Source organism: Spinacia oleracea, chromosome 2 (genome assembly GCF_020520425.1).
Source record: "Spinacia oleracea cultivar Varoflay chromosome 2, BTI_SOV_V1, whole genome shotgun sequence".
NCBI lineage: Eukaryota > Viridiplantae > Streptophyta > Magnoliopsida > Caryophyllales > Amaranthaceae > Spinacia > Spinacia oleracea.
The window spans coordinates 76,336,319-76,360,239 of NC_079488.1; the positions used below are offsets into that span (position 1 = coordinate 76,336,319).

Sequence of the window (23,921 nt, forward strand, 5' to 3'; positions counted from 1 at the left end):
AAAAATTATAAAAAGTTGATATTTAAAATATTTACTGATACGAATCTAATAAGACCCCACACGACTATGTTTTTTCTTATGTATAAACCGCAAAAGAAAGTCAAAGGTGCTTGTGTGAATAGTGTCTAAAATTCCATTGTGTCATGTAAATAAGAACAGAGGAAGTAGTAAAATCGTGAATATTAGTATTTTAAAAATATATAACGAAACGAATTCAGCAAAATCTCACATAATCGGCTATAACGCAATTTGGATTATACACCCGGGTGTACAGTGCTCATTGTGCACCCTGTTGAACAATTATTGAAAATATAATAAACATGTAGAATGATTTCAATGTACATGTACTAGTAAAATATTTAAACTGTATGTTTTACGGATTTGAATTATATGTTCATTAGCTATATGTTCTTTAATTATTAACAATATGTTCTTTGTATTTGAACTATATGTTCATTTAAAAACATGGCGCGCAGTGAGCATTGTTCATCCGAGTGTATAAACCATATTTTATCGGCTATAATGCGGACTAAACTTGGGTGTCTAGACGTAGTCTTGTCAGTTGCTACCTTTATTTATAGGCATAGACAAAGTTACCTCATCTCTCTCGGTCTCTCTTTACAATTAATAAACCTTGTATATAGTCATACAAACACATGTTTAGGGGTAGACCTGTCAAACGGGTCGGTCGGGTCGGGTTGTAAAAAATTATTTTCGGGTTCGGGTTAGATCGGGTCGGTCACTTTCGGGTTCGGGTTTACAAATGCTTGTTCAAGACCCAGAACTTTCGGGTTCGGGTCGACCCAACGGGTTGAGAGATTTTAAAACGCGCATTATATTTTCATTAATTTAGGTGATAAATATACAAAATATGGGCACAAATTAACAAATTTTCCTACACAAGTTTATATTTAGTCAAATTCAACAATAAAATGACGTATAATTCAAATCAAAATCATATTACACACAATAATAGTAAAAACAGCGTGTTTATTATGCTTAAATTTTCTCATAATCACATTTATTACTATAAATACAACGATTTTCAATCGGTCGGGTCCAAAACGGGTTCGGTCGGGTTTTGACCCATTACTTTTCGGGTTGCTCGGGTTCGGATAAAATCGGGTTACGGGTCACAAAATCTTGTTCAGGACCCAGTATTTTCGGGTCGGGTTCGGGTCGGTTTTCGGGTCGGGTCGATTTTTGACAGGTCTATTTAGGGGTGTGCACGATCCGGTCCGGATCGGAAATTGTACCGGACTGGAACCGAACCGGAATTGGACGGACCGGATCAGACCAATAGATTCCGGTCCGGTCCTCGGTCCTTGAAAATATACGATTTCGGTTTTCCGTTCCGGTCCAGTCAAAACCCGAAATTTTCCGGTCCGGACTGGTGACCCGGAATATATAAAAATTTTAGATAGAAGAACCCAACTTGTAGTCCACGTACATTAATCTACCCAACACAAAAAAAAATGTAAGAGATACTTAAAGAGAAATATAAGTTGTAAAAAAATAAATTTGTAAAAATAAATTGAGTTTGAGATTGTAAATCAAAAGAATTAAAAAATCCGGTCCAAGCCGGTCAAAAACCAGACCGGAGCTGAATTTTCCGGACCGGGTCCGTTCCGGACCGGATTTTTTACGGACCGGTCCTTGGCCCGTGAATTCTAAAAATTCCAGTCCACCGGTCCGGTTTTGGACCTGTGCACACCCCTACACATGATGAAGAAGAGCTCTCTAGGGTAATCTTAGCACTTTCTTTCCGAAAATGATAAAGGTCGCAACATGCGACCTTTAAGCCGTGTCACAATGGTGACTTGACACACTTATGTGTCATGAACGTAATTGGAAACTAAAATATTTAACTTATATATCCTATTATACATGTAAATATATTACAAAAAAGTAAGAAAATTTGAATATTATAATTTACAAATTGAATGATGCAATTTTTTATTTCAGAAAAATAATTATAATTTGTATAGAAAATTAGAAAAAAAAAAATATACTTTTACATTACTTATATGATATAGGAAATTAAAATAAAAAAATATACATTTACTAATTTATACTTAGAAAAAAAAAAATACACTACATTAGAAAATAAAATATTAGGAAAAGATATTTCGTCTTTTTTGATTTCGTCTCTCCCGTTTAACACCCCCCAAAATCAAAAGGAAAAAAAATTGTCCACTGCAATATCAAGTCGCTGCCGAAGATTTAAGATTAAAATTAAAATAATGATAGTAATGTCCACTGCAATATCAAGTCTTTGCATGCCGATGATTTAAGATTCTTGATGCAGATGCTTTTGAAAAATAAAATAAAATGTCTAATTATGAATTTAAAGTAATGTATTTATTAAAATAATATTTAAAAGTAATGTATAACTACATTTTTTTTTTTGTACACAATATATTATTAGATTATAAATAATTAAATTGATGTATTTTTTTATTGGCACAAAAATATATACAATTAGATTATAATTTTTATCCCCTTAAAAAAAACGATTATAATTTTTTTTTTTTAATTTGTAATTTACAAGGTAAAAGGAAATATATATTTACTATAAATCCTAACACTTTAAAAAGCACAAACTTCACATTACTATTGCAGCAATAGTGCGCTGCCCATTTTGCCCTCACCTATCTCCACTTATTACTCCTTTGCCATTACATCCAGATCGTGACACGTCGCAGCTTCATCCACCGCCCTTTTTGTCTTCTTCTCTCTGTTCCGTCTTCAGCTCCCTTCCTCATTTTTTTGTTGGTTGCTTTCTCTCTTTCGCCCTTTCGGTCCTTCCATGACTGATCTTCCTTTCATTTTTCAGTTTAGTGATTTTTTTGCTTTTGTTGTCCATTGCTTTCGAAGGAGCCGCAGTAAGGTTTCCATTAACACCTTGGATGATTCTAAATGCAAAATCCAATTGACAACAATCAGTTGGGCTTTGGAATCATCTAAGGTTTTATTGGAGGTCTTAGAATTATTGGAATCGTTCTTGTTCAGATCTTCTTCAGATCTGTAATGATTGTTCCGGCGAATTCCGTAAGGCAGTTCGTGTGCGTTCTCTCCTGGATCTGGTCTGTTTCTTTGGGTTTTTCCTTTTTTCCGATTCGATGGTTCTTACATTTGCTTCCTCTTTTTTTCGATTGTTCTTTGGGTTTCTTTGTTTAAATCTAGATCGATTTTTTGTTCATTTGTTCGTGTGCGTTCTCTCTTGGATCTGGTCTGTTTTCTTTGGGTTTTTCCTTTTTTTTCGATTTGATGGTTCTTACATTTGCTTCCTTTTTTTCCCTGGTTCGATGGTTCTTTGGGTTTCTTTGTTTAAATCTAGATTGATTTTTGTTCATTTTAATAAATACTGAGGAACAATTATTATGAATACATTTTCATATTCATATTAATAATCGGTTCTTAATATGATCTTGGTTTAGCAAATTCAGTTCCTGCATTTTTGTGTTCTGGGTACAACATCTTCAGTAGAAATAAATGTTCAGATGTTTCTGGTTTTTTGTGTTCTGGGTAGAACAGCTTGTCATCATTTGTTATGGTTTGGTGTTCTAGCTAACTTATAATTTCTAAATGGTCTAGATTTAATACCCTGCAGATTCGCATCTCCAATTCAATCTACTTCGATCATTATTTGCGATTTCATTTGCATTTTAGTTGGTTTATATTTGGTGGTTTTGTTCTTATTTATGCTTTTTAGGTCAGGTTTGGGTGTTTGATTGTTACAGGTTTATTATCCATGCTAGGTTAGATTAGTATGCAAATTAGTGTTTTTGGTTAATAGTGTGATAACTGTGCAAATTAGTATGAAAATGAACCATTAGCAGGTTAAATACAGGTTCATATTTTCGTTTTCATAATCATTTTGTTTTATGTTCAGGCTCCCTTTGTTGACAAGTTCAGATAAGAGAAGGGATGGCATGTAGTGTGAGGCCTATGCAATGTCCCTCATTTGAAGGGAAACACTGCTGCCTAAACAGTATGTATTGTACTTTTATTACTGTGTGTGTTTAAAGAAATGCATTCAAAGTGCACAATTGTACTGCCTATTTCCTTTTTTTTTTTTTTTTTTTCCTGTATTCTTTTAAATGGTCAGTCCCAATGTGCCTGAAATCCTGGCTTAATTTTGAAAACTTTTTTTTTTTTTTTACTGTTGCTGTTCTTAGGTGGCTTCTTTTGTTGTGCATCTGGTGCTATATATTGATTGTTTTCTTCTTCAACTTTAATTGGTCTTTTGTTCTTTCACTATTTTCTCTTTCTTTTTTTCAGAATAGGATCCAGGCAAGAAAGGTATAGGCTCTCTCTTGGTTTCTCTTGGCTACTGTGGTTTGCAGTATATGAATATGGACTACCTACATTTTAACCACACCTAATAATCTACTTCCCATGGACATTTAGCAATCCCTGATATGACATAGTTCGGCCATTTAACCAAATGTACTCATGAAAGATCTCCCGTTGTTTGCTTTCCCTAATCTTAGGTCCTTGTGAGTTTGCAATATGTGATAGGTGTTTTTCCCTGTTGTTATTTTCTGTTCTCATTGTTTGGTTGTAAAATTATGTGCCTTTTTTTTTGTCAAGAGCATCATGAGCTTTGCCTCTGGTCAGTTCCCCCGTGTCTGTTGTGAGTGCATTTTGTTTGCTCCCGTGTTTACTGTGCCTTTGACGTGCCTGTTAATGGCATTCCTTGTGTGTGCGTTTGTTGCCTGGCCTGAAATTGTATGCAACGCTCTTGGTTTGAGGGGATCTGGTCCTTTTGTCTATGAATGTTTAGGATGTTTACATTGCAAAGTGGCTCTGAAACTGGTTGCAATTGCCCTATGTTTGTTTGTATGGTTTACTCCCAGGACTGCCTGCTAACACATTTGGTTTTTGTGTTCAGTCTTGTTTTGAGTCGGAGTTGTTTAGTTTGTTTCAGACTATTACTTCTGGTCCCGTTTGGGGAATCGTTTTTGCTGTAGTGTCAGGGAAAAATGGTTGAACTAATGTTGGGGAGTACATGGTATTTGGTGCATGGATTTGTAACCTATCGTGCCACTTATTTGTGTGTGCGGCTTCTTTTGGGGTTATAGTTAAGGTTTGGCATGTATGCTTGTTCGAATCTGCCCGTTGTAAATGTTTAATTGTTCGCCTATATGCATGTAGTCATGTTGCTTGTCGAGCGGTTAATGTGATTGGTCTGCTTTTGTTTTCGTGGGTGTATTTATAGGTGCTATTTTGTTTCTCTTTATTGATACCTACGCCCACCTCAACTTCCAATTGCCCTTTTCTCAGATTCTGGGTGTTTATTTGTGTTGTTCGTGCCTTTTGTTTTCTCTCATGTTTCTTGTCCTTTTGTGCTTAGTTCATTTGACGTGCCTTAGTTGTAAGTTAGAATGTATAGTTGTCTACAGGCATGTGTTGTTTGTTGTTATCAAAAGCATCATCACGACCTCTAGCGGGTTAATGCCATTCCTTGTGTAGCGGAATTAGTTCTTGTATTAAATCTTGTATTGTGAATGAGGTAACATTTGTGCTATGAGATTGAGCTCCCACTGATTTTGCTGTGTTTGTGTGTGTTAATGAATTACTCTTGTAGGTTGCCACTTGTACGCTCTGAGTCTTCTGACTGATTACCTTAAATGTATGGACTGATTGCAAAAGGGCAACCTAATCACTCTAGGTCTTTTGAATGTGGACTGATTAGTGGTTTAGAGGTTCTGGTTAGAGTTTTGCTGATTTTGATTTGCATATGTTTAGTGACACTTTGGTGAGTAAGTTGTTGATTCGTTCTTGGGAAAAGTTGAAGTTTGTATGATTGGTTGGTTATTTATGCTGATAAAAATATAAAAATTGTTTGTATTGTGCTACTTTCTAAGTTGTTGAATTGTTGCTCAATTTACATCTATTGCCGGAAAAGGGCTTTCTTTGTTAAGTTCAAACTTCGTGTTGCTTTTATTGTGTTGCTTCATTGGCCATAACTATAAGTGTGCTATATGAACTATTTGTGTCAATGCAAATTGCTAGGGTTTCCAAAGTTTTCTTTAATGTGGTTTCTCTTGTTGCTGCAATGCCTAATAAATGAATTGTTTTTTCTCAGCGCCCTTGCACCACGGTTGTTGAGTTTGGTATATTGCCGGTGATCACGAGGTGCTCCTTTGATCTTCTTCAATATGTTTTCCATGTTCGCTATCCAAAGTTCCTTGCATTGTTAACACTACATTCTTGTATCTTAGTCCATGGCCTGTTATGCACATAGCTCCTGCTTCTCTACTGAAGCATCATGCTTGTTTGTTAGTTCTAACCTGATCATGCATTGATTGTTTGAAATGACCATGTTTTCATATGTAAGGTTCATACCGTATTTGTTTGGTGGTTGTGTGGTTATTTATGAGTGGCGCTTCACCTCCCCCACCCACCTTCTTTCCTTGTTCATACAGCGGTACTTGCTCAGAGAAAGGCCTGTTTTGTGGTGAGGCCTTGCGTAGAAATAAATAGTTCAGTTCAATTCATTGTAGGCTCCTACCCTCCTAGGTCTTAAGAGTCCATTAGAGTCAAGCGACTTGTGTGAAATGTTCCCGCTTTTGTTGTTCAGATAGTAGTACTTGTTCAGATAATGAGCTCTCTTGTGTTCGGACTTGCCTATTAAGCTCGAATAAGTCATGTGGTATTTACCCAGGTTACCCTTGTGCCTTGGAAAAATTTATACTTTTCAATCATGATAAATGCATACGCCTTGTCTTTGATATATATGGCTGTCAACCAAGCAACCCAAGTGCACTGTGGGAGAAATACTATGCATCTCTGTCCGAGGATTTTAACCGCCAATTTCCAGGCTTAGATTCAAAGGTTAAACATCTGACAGCCAGATCAGTCGAGCAATACTTGGAGGAAATGGGTAAATCGCTTAAGACTTTTGGGCTTGAACACTTGAATGAGGAACAGGATGCTGAGGTAGCAAGGACAAAAGACATTATTGATGCACTGGATGCACCAATACCCGAACACTGTATTAGTTGTCGTGACAAGTTAAACAAGGCCCAACAAGAAGCTTTTAATTCCATCATTGACCATGTGAAGCAGGGAAAGGGTGGTGCATTCTTTATAGACGGCCCTGGTGGAACAGGGAAAACTTTCTTGTACAATGCATTATACGCAGAGGTTCGACTAATGGGAAAGATCGTGCTTGCAACTGCTACATCAGGTATTGCAGCAGCTAATATACCATCTGGTCGAACAGCCCACTCCAGGTTCAAAATACCAATTGATATTGAAGCATCCCTAGCTTGCGATGTTCCAAAACAAGGTAGCTTAGCTGCATTGATACAGGAAACAGCTCTTATCATATGGGACGAGGCTTCGATGGCAAGAAAAGAGAATGTTGAATCCTTGGATCTGCTGCTCCGAGATCTGTGCAATGCAGACCTGCTGTTTGGTGGTAAACTCATAGTCTTTGGAGGTGATTTCCGGCAAGTCCTCCCTGTTCTGCCCCGCAAAACACAACGGGAAGCAGTTGCTGTCAGTTTAGTCAGCTCTGCCTTGTGGGCTCGAATGACAAGGTTCCGCCTGACAGAAAACATACGAGCCCGTGAAGATCCAGCCTTCTCAGCTTTCTTACTCGCATTGGGTAATGGAGAACTGCAAACCATTGACAACAACCTTGTCCACTTGCCAAGTGAGGTTGTCAAGCCTCTTGAGGAAGGCAAGGATCCCATCACAGACCTGACTGCCCTTACATTCCCCGAACTCGACCTTCAAGCCTTTGACTCAGACATCTTCACAACAAGGGCAATTCTGACTCCCATGAACGCTGATGTTGACTCTATAAACACAAATCTTATTCAAAAGTTTCCAGGTCAGCCTGTCCTCTATAAAAGCTTTGACACAATGCTTGATGACAATTGTAATATCTATCCTACCGAATTTATAAACACACTCTGCCCCGGTGGAATGAGCCCTCATGAACTTATCTTAAAAAAGGGAAGCCCAGTCATTTTGCTCCGGAATGTTCTCCCATCTTCCGGCTTGTGCAATGGTACAAGGTTAATATGCCAGGAGTTTTTCCCTAACCTCGTCCAATGTGTAATCATCACTGGCCACCACAAAGGGAAGCACGTTTTTATTCCCCGTGTTAACCTGCGGCCTGCCGCTTCTTCGAAGTACCCAATACTTTTTCAAAGAAAACAATTTCCTTTGAAGTTGAGCTTTGCAATGACAATCAACAAGTCCCAAGGGCAAACCTTAAGTCAAGTTGCTATTTACCTTCCTCGTCCATGTTTCTCACATGGGCAGTTATATGTCGCCTTGTCAAGGGCAAGACAATCAGCCCATGTTACTGTCATTTCAGCCGGCACTCCCCAACAACAAACCGAAACTCAAGTTGAAAATGTGCTTTCATATGACGTGTTGAGGCTCGCTGGTATTATATGACACGTCTATGTAAGTATACCTAATGCATCTGTGAATGTTACTTAGTTACGGGGTCATGTTATGTGCCTGTCTTACATTCTAATCTGCTTCTATAATGTTGACTGTGATTCACCTCCCTTTCCCTGTGCTCGGTTCTTTAAGATTTCAGGCCCCTTTTAAATCATGCTCCTTCTTTAAAATTAGTTGTCTACTTCTTTCCTACGATTACTGCACTCTGATTTCCTTTATTTTGATTATGACCAGGTGATGCCCTTGTTGCCCACGAATACGTCTGCTTGCTTTTGCTGCTGCATACTCAGGGCCCTTTAATTTTGGTGAATTTCTTACAACATTACCATTGAGTATACTACGCCCTATTTTCTTAGACACTAATGCTGACTGTGATTCGTCTCTCTTTCCATGTGCTCGGTTCTTTAAAATTTCAGCCCCCTTTTAAATCATGTCTGTTCTCCTCAATTAGTTGCCTGCTTCTTTCCTTCAATTACTGCACTCTGATTTCCTGTATTTTTCTTATGAGCAGGTGCTTGGCTCATTGCACACGAATACGTCTACCTGTTTTTGCTGCATACTCAGGGGCCTTTAATTTTGGTGAATTTCTTACAGCATTAGCATTGAGTTTATTACGCCCCGTTTTCTTAGACGCTACTTTTAATTCACCATGACTTCAGATTATGCTTCTAAAGTATGGTTAGTGATGCCAAATAGGTCAGTTTATACATGTATTGTGTTTTCTGTCTTTGTTTAAATCATGTGCTCGGTTTTTCTAATAATATAATATATACTTGGATATCTTAGTAGTTTCTATAGATCAATGCTGAGCATTAGTCATGCCCCTTATTATGTTCACTTTTTAGATAATCAAGGCCTGCCCTTAAAAAAAAACGGTTGTCCATTTAAATGGTCTTCTATGCATGCTTGTGTGTACTACTTACTCTGAAATCCTCTTCTACAGTCCCTAAAAGATTTAAAATACTACTTAATATGTCCTTGCATATCCTTATGGAGTATGGTGTGAGAGTTGGTGGCAGTGTCATGGGTATGGTTCCATACTTATTTTCACTGTTTTACACAGTGTTACAAGGACACCCACTATTTCCTACTGTTTTGATCTTTCCTCAGCCAAAACCCACTGGTTACCCACACATTTTTAACCTAAAAACCCATTCTTTATCTTCCTCTATATATATATGCTGTTGGATATCAGTTTTACCTACAGGATACAAGCTTCCGTTCCTTAACTAGCAGCTCTACCAATTTTCTGTGAGGTATATCAGAAACTTCCCTTATTGTTCTTCTCTTTTTTTTTTATTAGCAATCATTATTGTTCTTTCCTTGCATGCTTATGATGTTTAATAGTTGTTTGATATCATGCTACATGTATTCACTTCTTACCTTGAACTTAGAATTAAGATCTGCTAAATGCGTATACTATACAATTGATTGTTCTAGCTCTTACATGGCTGCATTATTTAACAAACATTAGAGTTTTACACATGGTTGGTAACAAACATAAGATACTCATTGATATCTGCATAAGTAGTACCAATCATTGGTTGGTTACTCATGCTTCTCAATAAGAAACAGTTTTGGTCTAGGGTGATGCCCCGTTTCATTACATGAATAACCAAAATCATGCTTTTACGTTAAATATTATAATTAAATATTGTTATATTTACTTGATTGGCTATATTATGCTGTCATATATTAGGCCAATTTATAAGAAAACACCTTTTATGTTATACTTTTTGTTAAAACCACCTTCTACAATGTATTTAGTGAGTTTCTCTAATTCTTAGATAAGTTCATGTTTGAAAGATTGATTTGGTTATTTTATGGTTTGATTTTGCATTTTGCTGCCATTTTGCTGATTTTGGATTATGTTTCTTCATTTGGTAAGCTTATTGTATGTTTTTTTTCATGCAGGTTGTTGCATTTGTGACGTTTTACAACCATCAATCAGCTGTGTTGGCACTACAGGATTTAGATGTAAGCATATGTACTTGTTCCTACTATATTTCTTGCTTTGTTACTTAGGTTGAACATTAATGCCTGCTTCCCCTTCCCCACAATTATGTGGGTCGGTTACTATAATAATTGTTAATAGTGTAATCACCCAAGTATTTAGAAGGTCAAAGTGAAAACCAATGTCTGGAAACCTGAATTATATGTTGAAATCCGAGCGCATGGGGTGTTTATTAAACAACATAAACATAAAAAGTGTTTTTTCTCACAAAATTGCTGTTTTTTCACAAAAAACTGTAATATAAAAGGTGTTTTCCCACACATTTTGCCATTTATTACACTTTAAGTTGCAAAAAATAACATTATTTCGGCACTCCCACTTTCAGTTGTTGTGGCATATGAGAGTCCTGTTATAAATCGGTGGGTGTCGACACATTTTACCGGTGCTTTCCACTTGCATGCATTTACATAGACAACATACAAATTTGGTCATGTTTATGAGTATGTTTATGAAATCAGAAGCTTTATTGCTTAATGTTGGCTTAGTTATTAAGCTCAAAAGTTTAACACATCAAAACTAACTGGTCAAATATATGGATAAAGGTTTGATTCCTGTATACAAGAAAATCTGACTTTTTAAATGTATGCAACTGACATCAAATAAATTTGGAAGCTAAGAGTACCATGTGGTGGATGAACTTGATTATAAACATTTTAAAATATTTAAATTCTCCGTATACAATTTAGATAACAAAATCAATAATAATAAAATAATTGCATTTAGAAATGGCAGATGGGAAGAAACTTGAAAGTAAATCAGCCAATATTAGTGACATTTCTTTTCCTTGATTCATTTCCTACAACTCCATTTATTATGAGTAATGTTGACACATCTAAAAGATAGATGCTAATCACTAAAACAACAAAATATTTATCTGTTTAATTAGTGCCAGTAATCAATCCACATGTGTGATTATTGATAACACTTGCCAAACATTCTAGCTAACTTCAATCAAGGCTCCGATGTTATTCAACATGTCTTCAATATTACAGTGACACGTAACATTTGATAGATAACATTACTTAATTTCAACAACCTTTTCAATTTTTCCTTGAATATGTGGTCTATTTAAAGAACAGAAGACCGACCTTGTCCGAATGCTTATTAAAACGAGTTTATATTGAACTCTCTGGTAGTTGTGATCCACTTTAGTTGCTATTTATGCTTTGAATATTTAATTCAATTTGTTAACTGGAGTATACAAATCTCAAACTCCCATTGTTTGTTTTGTAATATTTCACAGCACTCAGCTATAAGGCTATACATTGCTTTCTAATATAATGGAATTCCACACTAATTTTGCGTCTTTTTCATTTTTTGCGGTATGGTCTACAGATTTGCAATATGAAACATGAACGTGTCTTCTTAGATGAGCTGAGTCCTATCACTAAGTCATACAAGGTGAAAGTCAAGGTCATTGAGAAGGGACGAGCTAAGCCATCTCCTAAGAAAGGGATCCTGTATCAGCACCTGGTTTTGCAGGACGATAAGGTATCAATCTGCCCTCCTACGTGTTTTAGCCACCTGTCCACCTACAACCAGTTATGTGTTAGCTCCATAAATGTATAGGACTTTAGACTTATTGCCACATGCCCTTTGTTGATTGATTACTTCTCTTACCTATATAAGCCTAATCAACCAAACACCCTACTGTTTTAACAGAAAAACAAGATGCGGGGTGCGCTATTTGGAGATCAGATCGAGGCATACAAGGATGCATTTGTGCACAAAGGAGAATATGAAATAGCTGATGCTCCCATCAGGCATGCAGACCCACAATGGAAGAAATCTGAAGAGGAACTTGACTTCCAGATGACCTTTGGACGGCAGACAGTGATCCAGCCTGTGAACGTTGAAGCAGGCCCTATCCTGCCCGACTACCAATCCATTGCTTCTATCCCAAGAGCTGGGGATCCTGGTGACAGATATGGTAATAAACAAGTCAGCCTTTGCATGCATTGCTCATTTACTTTTATTTAATATTCCTTTGTATTAGGTGAGTCCAAAATTTGTAGTTCCACATGTTAGTCTCGTTGTCATTGGTTGGTTACCCCGCACCTGTCTCATTATAGCCTTATAATTAACATTATCCTGCCTCTCTGCCTTCAGATATTGTTGGGGTGGTTCTTTATGTTGAGGACCAGCCAAGGTCTATTACCACTGCCCAAGACCGCCAAGTATTTGTTCGAGAAATTGTTATTACTGATCACAGGTATCTGTACCACCCACCATCAGTTATCTCAATTCCACCTTTCATTCATACAACACATTGATATATTAACCACTTCTCTTTGTCAGCTCTCAACAACCATTAGTCATCTCCGTCTGGAATGATCTTGCTGGAGCTGATTGTGACCCACTCTCCTGTTGGGGCGAAAAGTTTGTTGTGGTTGGCTTCACTTCCTTAAGGGCCACATCCCACAAAGGTGGTAGTTATTCTAAGCACACTATTGCAATGTATTTGTTAATCTTCACCACTCATTTCTGTCTTTTATGGCTTAGGTTTCTCGCTCGCATCGAGCATGTCTACTATGTTCATTCATGATCCTGAAGGGCACAGAGCCGATGCACTGAAGGAATGGTAATACCCTCTTCCTGCCTACTTTAAGTTCCCATGTCCCTTCTCATACACTAATTAAATTTCCCCTACTTACATTCAGGGCACTTCGCCATCAAGCCTTACTTGCTGATAGACAGGCACGGGTCCTTGATGTTAGGAACCCCTCCAATGAAAAGGTAATCATAACCCTGGATGAACTGAGGCACAAAAAGGCAAGTCCCCCCGTACCCTTCTTTAATTTGGTGTGCCTTGTAACTCTTTAGATGATACGATATTATTCATAACAGGTTGGGTCATTCATAGTCCCATGAATACATAACACTTTTACAGAGACAAGTAGCGTCTTAGCTAACTGATCACTATTCATTGCTTTCAGTTACCATTTGCTCGTATAATGTATAGATTGACTAAGAGGGAAGATCTTTGCACATTGGACAGACTACACTTAACTGTTTAGAATACCACAAAGTCTAAGGATCAATATAAACCATGCAATATATTTAGTATGAAGAGAAAACATCTTTGTCGTCCTCTATAAGGTCATAGATATATACCCTTTGGTTCCCTTTTGCAATCAGTCCATACATTTAAGGTAATCAATCCCTAGATTTCATTTTGAATGTTTCAGAGATTAGAATCAGACACCTATGTTTTCTAACTTTGGTCTTCCAGAGCTCATCAGACCATGATTATACTCATACAGTCAATTGGCAAATCATAATTATTGATTCCTTCTAACAGAACACCAACACTCTCCAAGAGGAGCGCCCTTGGTTAAAAGTGTGTATCCCTGATGCAAGACTTGAGAAAGTACATGCTTATCTTGGTTGCCCTAACTGTGGTAAGTCAACAACTGCTCCCCTTGGTGAGGCTTTTAAGTGTGGCACCTGCTCCAGGATAGGCGTTATATCCACTCCTAGGTTTGTCACTTATAAGACGCTTGCAATCGTTTACATTCTGCTGTCACAACCTCCAATGTGTTTGTTGCTTATAGATCACTTTTATTCATTTATGTTCCATCCTCAATGCAGAATCACTTTCAACTGCGAAGTTTCAGATGACACGGGCACATATGCTTTCACAACCTTCACCGAGGATTCTGAAAGACTTTTCAGAATGACTGCTGCTGATCTTTTCAGGATGAAACACACTGTAAGTTTATTTACATCGCCCAAAATGATGCTTGGTAACCAGCCAGCAACCCCTAACCAGACTGGCATACTTGTCTCCCCATTTCCAAAACCCCTATTACCATGTCATGCTTAATAATGCACCCACAAATAGAATACCTTATACATATCTACCTGGTACATCACCTACAACATGCAAAACAAACTACTTCCATTACACACTGTTTCCAGTTTTTTATCAACTTCACTTTACAAGTCATTTACGTGTGTTCAGTCCACACATGAAGATAACCTATCAATAACTAACAAAGCACGTGTGTTTACCTCTTCGTTGGACATACCCAGCTGACACGTACAAGTGCACCTAATAATACCTATCTCATACATAATAATAGTACAAATGATACACCACACATGCATGTTCGTTCCCATGTATACCACAACCTAACACGACTAAGTGTATACTGTAAGTTTTTTGCTTTTGCTCTTTTAATCCAGTAAAAAAAACCATGCTCCTGTCAATGAATGCGAAAAGAAAAATGTATTAATGTTCATTGCTTGAGTGTTATGATGCCTTCATCTGATTCTCTATACGTATTCTTCTCACTAAAATGGCATACATCCCTCTTCCTTCCAGGGTGATCTACAGACTTTCATGGTTGCACGCAAATTGCGCCGCAATAAGCATTTCTTCATTCAAGTCGGGCCAACAACATCTCTGTCCACATGCAATGTGTTGCAATGGTGCTTGAAGAAAGTAGAAATTGAGGATGATGACATGGAGCATGTCCACCCAGCTGATAACACTCAAGCAGAGAATGCTGTTGAGACAGAGATGGCCACTGAAGGAGATGCAAACACACAGAATCTCCCTTTGAATGCTGGCCATGCAGATCCAGAAGATTACACCAATGCTGATCCTTTAGATGCTGAAAATGCGGCTACAGAGGTTGCTGAGACAGAGGTTTCCACTGAACGAGATGCAAACACACAAAATCTCCCTTTGAATGCTGGCCATGCAGATCCAGAAGATTACACCAATGCTGATCCTTTAGATGCTGAAAATGCGGCTACAGAGGCTGCTGAGACAGAGGTTTCCACTGAACGAGATGCAAACACACAAAATCTCCCTTTGAATGCTGGCCATGCAGATCCAGACGATTACACCAATGATGATCCTTTAGATGCTGAAAATGCGGCTACAGAGGCTGATCATGATGATGACACTTCAGAGGAATGACTGTACCCTGCCCCCCTTTTGTCTGACATGCTAATTGCAACTGCGTATGTATAAAAAAGCACTTGCAAGCATGTTCTCAGTGGCTACTTATAAGCCTATCTTAGCTTTAACAAACTGGTTTATGTAATATTAAGTTAACTCTAGGTCTTTTGAATGTGGTTTTTCTAGAGGAACATGTAAGAGTTTAGAAACTCATATTCCTAGAAAATACACGTAAGCCTTTTGGTATGTAGATGTGCCCAAGTCGTTAATCTTAGAACTATCAGTGGCACAGGTATTATCAATATATGTGTGTTTTATATTATCTAAAGAGCCCAACTCATCATTGAGCATACAAGAGTGACCCTAAAAAGGATGCCCATGGTCAGCAAAAGTTGGCCATTCATGTCACACTTTGAGGCATGAAAGCAACTTCATGAGCATGCATAAGAAGTTCACAGTTTATGTTGTCTCTCACATTTATTCGAATATTCAGGTATGCCAAGTGACTTTATTGCCCTTTTTTATTTTAAAATAAGGGACACACAACTAGCAAAATGGGCATGTGTGTAGTTTTTCTCATGTGGCCTTTTTTGCTTGTTATGATGTTATCTTGTTGCTGATTGATTTTGTTGCCTTTTTCTTCCAGGGAAGTCCAAAAGGTGTCACACCTAAGTTCAGCTTGATAGAACTTCTCTTGTTGATTGGGTAATGTCTTAAACTTCTCCTCCATATATTTATTTGTGTTTCTGTCACATTTGTCTGGCCATCAGGACAGTTTTGTTGAGAAACTTGGGTTCCTTAAAGCAGTTGCCTTAGTAGAAAGATATTGAAGTAATAGAACTATCTAAAAATTAAAAAATCAGGTCACCTATTACTTCATTTGGAAGACTTAGATATATCTCCTTGGTAGCTTTACTTTAAATATGCTTTCCCTTTGGCAGTCATTTGGAAAGAGTCATAATGATCAAGGCTGGGAAGGAATGGCTCTAGATGATTGCACATATGCTTATCAGTCTCACATTAATTTGGAATGACAAGAGGCTTGAGCAGGTATAATCAGATTTGTAAAGAAGTTATAACAATGATCCATATGTACTTATATCTTAGAAGCATGTAGCTTGGATATTTGTTGTCAGATCCGTAAGCAGAAATTAGTTGTTTTTGTTCTTACCACTATATATAAGGTATATTTTGTACGTGTTATTTAAAGCTGTTGATACCTCCCGTAGATATTCTTTTATGTGGTTATCTTATCAGCAATAAGAAATTTAGATGATATTTGACATACACATGGTGGAAATTTCAGTGTTTTTATAATCTCCTGTGCGTTAGTTTCCTTTGTGTTAGCTTCTTACATTCATCTATTATACTAAATTGCTCATTGATCTCTGGTGCGATTTCCTATGTCTACCACAATGTTTGTAGATACAACTTCAATGTTATAATTTCAGTGTCATAGTTCTATTCAAGACCAGGTTTATATTATAGAATTGGCTTTTAATTTGCGAATGGGTTATAGACTTATAAAATGGGTTTTACTCATATACCATGTTCCTCATATAGAACAAGTTTGTGTTGATGGTATTCTTTGTTTGGCCATTTCATTTATCCTATCTGGATTTGTAATTCTAATGGATCATGCTATCAACTTTTCTTTCAGATCATCACGACATACTTGTTGGGAATTTGAGCCCTGAGGTTACAAATGCTACCTTGTTCGCATGCTTCTCTCCTTATCAAACCTGCTCGTAATACGCTTTTCATCCTTTGAACTTACCATTTAGGCAACTTTTTCATATCCCATTGTTGGTGGGCACTCCAGGGGTTTTGGATTCGTTTTATTGGAAGCCAACAGGTATGACGGAGTAATTGTTTTATGTATTTACGTATTTAATGGTATGTTTGATAATATATCATGATTTATGTAGTTATATGCAAATCTGACCTTCTGTGACTCATGGTAATGCCGCGTGCACTTTGTGAAAATATCGACTCGAATATCAAAGTTGTGAACTGCCTAGCTAACTGTGAGGTAATGTTTCTCATCATCCCTTCACTTTTTGTTGGATATTAAATTTCTAATAAATCATGTCATTGTTCCTAATTTTGTGAGAGTTTCTCATTAATGATGACGTTTAACACCTTTGCATTTGTCTTATTCCATTCCATAGAAATGTTATAAATTTGCATTCCTTTTCACTGAAACCTACCAACTTTTTTGGGTGGAGTGGTTAGATAAGAAAAATTGTGATATTTGCAAGTGATTAAGATATCTTTGGATAGTTTAGTGGTTAGTATCTATTTGATTTCCCTATTGTATAAGAGGAAAGGTGGCAAATCAAGGTGATCCAATGACTCTACTAAGTAAGATGGACAGATGGGACTGTATTGTTTAATAGAAGACTTAAATGAATCTGATGCATATCAGAAGAGTTTATTAGTGACATTAGACGATCAATGTATCACAACAAAATTATGTGGTGCCTATTTAAGGTAGTGTGCGATGAATGATTTATGTGCTTTTTTCAGGGTGGTGTACATAGTTGTGACATTTTCAATGTTCAATTGCAGTTTAAGGAGATGGGTGGGAGGATCAGGGCCCTGGATCAGTCTGCAGAGAACAAGAAAGGTTTTGCTGACTGGATGAACAAGCTAAAACCTGTCAATGAACTGTTATTTTGGTCAAGCGGCATTCCTTATTCTGAACTATTCTTTCTTTTCCCCATTCTTGAATTCTTTTTCTTCTTCGATAAATAGAGATATGTGATTCGTGTTGTCATTTTGTCAAGCCGCACATTCTTATGCATCCTGATGATCATCTAATCCTGGAGGATGAAAGTGGAAGAGTTAAGCTGGAGGATCTACACTTTTTCCTTCTGTTTATGTGACATGATTTTTTTTTATCCTTGCGTTCCCGGGAGCAGAGAAATTTTAGCTATACAACACCACCCCCTCAATAACAAGAATCTCCTCAGGTACTTTAATTTAGGGCTTTTTATCTAATGAATTGTTTTAGCTTAATTTTTCTTCAATTTTTATTCTTGAGATGAGATATGTACAATATATGTAGGCTACCTGATGCTAGAATTTGTATGTTGATCATGATTTTAGGTTAGGAAAAGAAGAATTTGTTATTGTTGTGTGATGTGTCAGCTGATTTTGTTTTTGTTAAACTTCGTAAAAGATGATGATCAATGTTATGGAGATATCAATTAGTTGCGGCTGAAACTAAGCGATCATTGCAGATTCTGTTTCTTTGTAACCTGTATTATATTTGGTTTTTGTGTGTGTTGAAAATGAGCGCTTTCTTTGAAATCTGCAATTGCCTTTAAAGCTTCAAGTAATTTCTGGCCCGATTACTAGGCAGGGCACTGTAACTCATTCATAACATTGTATAATTAGAGTAATGCTTGCTCTTGAATTATGCAGGTTACAAATGGTGTACTGTTCATAGCTTCAAACTGCAGCATCGGAAATGTTTATCAGTATGATCCTAACTTCGAGTCTTCAGTGTTCGATACCATACAGCTCAAAATCAACAAAGCGTGCAACATCCGCTGCAATAACGCCTACACATCTGCAATCATCAAGATAAAGGGTCAATTACATTGCCCTATTTAAATGCATGTATACAATTAAACCATATGCATTACAAATACATCAGTTTTAACTGCATCATTATTACATTAATACATCAGTTTGGTTATTAGCTACATTTTCACATTTGACCATTCATATATAACCCGATTTTTTACCTACGCGTTTTAGCATAAATTCTCCGTATATCTTGGGGGACCGTGCGCGCTAGCGCACGGTCCAACAACTAGTATAATAAATATTTGTTTCCTTCTTTATATCGACTACCTTATTTACATATTTTCATAGTAAAAATATTGAATTGATAGTAAAAAAGAGTTGATGACGCATAACTTACATGGTGCCTATATGTACCAATGAAACTCCGACACGTAAGATTGCGACAACTAAATGTTGTCGCTACTTACGACCTTTATTATCACCCCTTTCTTTATTCATGTTTATTCGAAATTCTCCCCGTACATATGAGTACATTAGCTTGAAAAAAATATTTTAAGGTGTATAAAAAGCTCTAAATTCTTATAGAAGATGTATACCAATATACTACGTACATTGATTTTAAAAATATGGAGTTTAAAAGTGTTATACAACGATAAAACAAGGTTATAAATGAACTTAAATGAGTTTAAAAGCGGTATACAATGATAAAACAAAGTTATAAATGAACATTTGTGAGTCAAATACGTTATTTGAGTTTGACTCATATACTTAACGAGTTTAAGAATTTTGTTCATGCAGATTTATCCGCTCATTTTACCCACCGTAGGTTAGATAAATCGTTATAATAAATTGAAATGTTAATTTTGTGTAAAATCAATTCAATTCAATTCAATTCTCTTTACTTTACACCTTTAGTTGACATCCGGCTATGGTTATGTTTCGGACACAAGTATTTCTCATCATATATGAGTATGAGGACCTTGGTCTCTGATAGTTCAGTAGGAACACTTGACAAGAGGGGGGGTGAATTGTTTCTTGGGAACTTGGGTAAGTTTCTTGCGGAATTTAAACAATAAAGAAACTGAGAATAATGAGCGAAGAAAGATATAAAATGGAGGAACCTTCTTGACCCTAATCAAGAAGAACCTCACTACTCTTTTGTATTAATGCAATAACTCTATTACAAATACACTCTTTAACTCGAGTTCCTCTCGAACACGAGTTCCCCACAGCAATCCCCTTTGATTACTGTGCTCCTCTTTCTCTCTCTGACTTAACTCTAAGTCGCTCCTTTTCTCTTTGACTTAACTCTAAGTCGCTCTGTTTCTCTTTGACTTAACTCTAAGTCAATTAAGGATCACTCAACCCTTAAACCCAAAATACAATTTGATATAAAACTCTAGTACGTAATAAAGCTCAAAGTAATAAGGAACTCAAGGGACACTCTTTTGAAAACTGATTCTCTTTTAAAACGTTTAAGCTCTTAAGATATATTTTGCAAAGATCAGTTGTGTTTTGAAAAGCTAAAACTCTTCTCCTTTTATAGGAGAGTTTTACTTAGGGTTGGGTACCCATGTTCTCCTCAACTACCCACTAACAGTTACTGCTCAGTAACATGGGCATAGTTGGAGAGAAACAAGGGAGACCAAATCAAAACACTAAATGTACGTTGAACAGAAATACGTGGGGAGAGTTTTAAGGAACGTGGAAAAACTTTTACTTGAGAAACAAGGAGAATAAATCAGAATCCTATGTTTCATTTATTAATTAAATACATTTTATTTATTAAAAAGATTTTCCAAGTTAAAACTCTTTTATAATTACAGTTAACATATTTCATTTAAAACGTACCAAAATACTATGTCCCTTTCATACCAAATTACTTATAAACTTTATTAAATACTTACATAAATCCTAAAACATAAACTCATATGTTGTAGTCTTCATGTTGCACCTTTAGAAGCTTCACTCGAAGACTTCCCAATTTGTTCCTTCTCTGGAACGCCGAGGATCCACATAGTATATGAGGATCTCGCCTTAGGAACTCGCCTAAGGATCTCGCCTTGCTTAATGATTATTTCTTCAATGTAGTGTCTGACATGGATCAATTACTTGCTTATATTCCACGTTGCTTAGTTTATCCAACTCAGGATCTCCTTAACTTAGCATTATCCCTCTAAGGATCTCGGAACCTATTATGCAACATAACTTAACCAATTGTCAGGAGTTTGCTTTGTCATCATCAAAACTTTAGGGTCAACAATATTCCCCCTTTTTGGTGATGACAACAAAAGCAAACTTTCACTAAATGCAGCAATAATCAATTAGCATAAATATAAAGCAATAAATTAAATAAATTATTTTTATAAAAATTAATCTAAACTTCCTAAATGAAATTAAGGAAAATTGAAATTAATTTTAATAAACGAAAATAAAATTAAAAACGAGAAATAAAATTTTATAAACTTACATCGAGAAGAGAGTAGTGAGACGGATTCAAGTGATCAATTTAAGTTAAGTTTGCATTCATTTCCCCCTGTTGGCATTAACAAAAAGTAGAAATACACAATACTAATATATACCGATTAGAGCGCCCCCCGATCAACGGTTGGCAAACTAAGTTAGCCTCAAAGTTAAGTTCCAACGTACTAAATTCGAATATAAAACATAATAATTAACAAGCCAAGTTTTTAGAGATACGATCTTTTAGGAGTTCCACAGAAATAAAAGAATAAAAATCGTATATGTCCCAACAGAGGGTGACATACCAAAAAAAATATAAAAAATAAAATAAAGAGTTCCAAAAAAATCAAAAGCATAATGCAACACAAAAGCTAGGATCAGGGAAGATGGTTTGGGTATGTAGCAAGTTTAGGTTGGTCCTGTCTCAACTCCATATCGTCCATACCCTGTCTCAATTTCTACTGCCTCCATTAAGTCTCCCACCTTCTCATCATTATTCTCATTATCAAAAGATATATCAACTACCATTCTAATATCTTTTATTTTTTTTATTTTTTATTTTTTTATTTTTTTTTTAACGACATCTCTTTAATAAAAAATCATAACCCACCATATCATTCAACGAATTCCCCAGTATATTTGTCGCACCCAATCTGATTAATCACCAAATGTGCATCCTCAACCGAAGGAACACGGAACGAGGTAACTTCCCCCTTAGAACAATCCGCCTTATTTCTTTTTCGTTTTCCTTTTCTTTCTTTTTTTTTTTCTTTTTTTTTTCTTTTTTTTTTTTGTGTGTCGAACAGAAACCCAGGGGTGGGTGGGTGGGTGGGATCGCAGTCGGGTCTGGGCGACGGATATGGGTTGCGAACAGCAGGGTGGTTGGTTTGTGGGAGGGGGATCGACGGTGGATGCGGGCGGTGACGTGAAGGTGGTCGCCGGTGAAGGTGAAAGGTGTGCGGCGGTGGTTGTGTGGGATTGGAGAAGAGGAGTTCGTGGGTGGTATGTAGGGCGAGGGAGGCACGATTCGGTGCGGCTGTTGGGATGTTGGTGGGCGGTCGGTTTTCGAACATGGTGGGGCGGTTTTCGTCGTCGACGCCGGAGGGTCGTGGCTGGGGGGAAGAGCGGAAGAGGGTTGTTGGTATTGCGAGGGGGTGGCGAGGCTTCCGGCAGGCGGGGGCTTCTGACGGTGGTGCTCGGTCGGTTGGCCGGGTTGTCGCCGGTCGTCGAGCCGAGGCCACCGGTGGTTGTGGCTCGTGGAGTCCGGCCGCCAATTGTGGTGGTTAGGGTTTCAGATTGGGGATTTTCATTGTTAGGGTTTGAATTTGGGGATTTTTAATTTTTGGGTTTCTTGTGTTTTTGGGTTTCTTGTGTTTGAATTTGGTGAGATGTGAATTTGTGGTGGCTTTGGGTATGAGATCCATAGGAGTGATCCATTAGCTTTTAATTTTGGAAAAATAAAATTTAATGGAATAAAAAATTATGGATATATAAAAGAAAAATAAAAATAATTTGTGGAAAAATAAAAGATAGGAAAAAATTGTAACATAAAAAATATATCCATGATCCTTATATTTTAGTGGAACTGTTTGAATTACGTATCTCATATTACTGACTAATTAAATACACATTTTAATTCTAAATTTTTGGTTGTTCCTTAACAATGGTAAACTTCAGTTATGCTTTACGCACATGTATTTATAATGGTATACAGTAGTAATGCATAAATCTAAAAAAGTCATACCTCATGAGGAACTGTCAGCTTACTTATCTTATTTTGATCATGCCGAGTTCCATTCTCATTTTCTCATGCTTCTCTCTGCTTAAAGGTTTAGTCATAATATCTGCAATTTGATTCTCAGTTTGACAAAAGTCCAACTTGATTAAACCTTTTTCAACATTATCCTTAAGAAAGTGATGCCTAATATGAATATGCTTAACCCGGGAATGATGTACCGGATCCTTAGAAATGCAGATTGCACTAGTGTTATCACAATAAATAGGAACACAATCATATATTATGCCAAAATCCCTTAACTGTTGCTTTATCCACAGTATTTGAGAGCAACATGCAGCAGCTGCTACATATTCAGCTTCTGCTGTGGACAAGGCAACGGTATTCTGTTTCTTGGAATCCCAAGAAACCATGCAAGATCCTAGGAATTGAACCATACCTGATGTGCTCTTTCGGTTCACTAAATCACCTGCATAATCTGCATCCGCATATCCTTTTAAATCGAAAGTTCCACTCCTTGGATAAAACAGACATAGATCGTCTGTTCCTTTGAGGTATCTGAATATCCTCTTCACTGCAGTCATGTGGGACTCCTTTGGGTTTGATTGAAATCTTGCACACAACCCAACACTGAATGATATGTCTGGTCTGCTTGCAGTTAGGTATAGCAGAGATCCAATCATTCCCCTGTACGTCGTTTGATTCACACTTTTTCCTGTGGGATCCTCATCTAGTCTTGTGGATGTTCCCATGGGAGTGTGATTTGTTTTCACTGAATCTAGCTCGTACTTTTTGAGGAGTTCCTTCACATATTTTTGTTGGTGGAT

At 37.0% G+C, this 23,921-nt stretch overlaps 2 protein-coding genes across 2 annotated transcripts; both read left to right on the forward strand.

Annotated features, from left to right (window-relative positions):
• The first annotated feature begins 3,836 nt into the window (after nucleotides 1-3,836).
• LOC130467550 (uncharacterized) lies at nucleotides 3,837-13,032 on the forward strand. The gene is made up of 9 exons (XM_056836092.1): nucleotides 3,837-3,994; nucleotides 6,095-6,144; nucleotides 8,668-8,738; nucleotides 8,945-10,410; nucleotides 11,783-11,938; nucleotides 12,110-12,377; nucleotides 12,557-12,659; nucleotides 12,746-12,876; nucleotides 12,950-13,032. Exons 4-9 carry the CDS (start codon nucleotides 10,330-10,332, stop codon nucleotides 13,030-13,032), a joined length of 822 nt encoding a protein of 273 aa, XP_056692070.1. The 5' UTR covers nucleotides 3,837-3,994; nucleotides 6,095-6,144; nucleotides 8,668-8,738; nucleotides 8,945-10,329.
• LOC130467549 (uncharacterized) lies at nucleotides 6,385-8,661 on the forward strand. The gene is made up of 2 exons (XM_056836091.1): nucleotides 6,385-6,436; nucleotides 6,590-8,661. Exons 1-2 carry the CDS (start codon nucleotides 6,385-6,387, stop codon nucleotides 8,422-8,424), a joined length of 1,887 nt encoding a protein of 628 aa, XP_056692069.1. The 3' UTR covers nucleotides 8,425-8,661.
• Nucleotides 13,033-23,921: the final 10,889 nt, after the last annotated feature.

Coding starts and splice junctions, on each gene's coding strand:
- LOC130467549 (XM_056836091.1), top strand. CDS start 6,385: ATGAGTGGCGCTTCACCTCCCCCACCCACCTTCTTTCCTTGTTCATAC. Junction 6,437..6,589: donor CTTTCCTTGTTCATACAGCG/GTACTTGCTCAG, acceptor TTTGTTGTTCAG/ATAGTAGTACTTGTTCAGAT.
- LOC130467550 (XM_056836092.1), top strand. CDS start 10,330: ATGTTTTTTTTCATGCAGGTTGTTGCATTTGTGACGTTTTACAACCAT. Junction 10,411..11,782: donor TGGCACTACAGGATTTAGAT/GTAAGCATATGT, acceptor TATGGTCTACAG/ATTTGCAATATGAAACATGA. Junction 12,378..12,556: donor GGATCCTGGTGACAGATATG/GTAATAAACAAG, acceptor CTCTGCCTTCAG/ATATTGTTGGGGTGGTTCTT.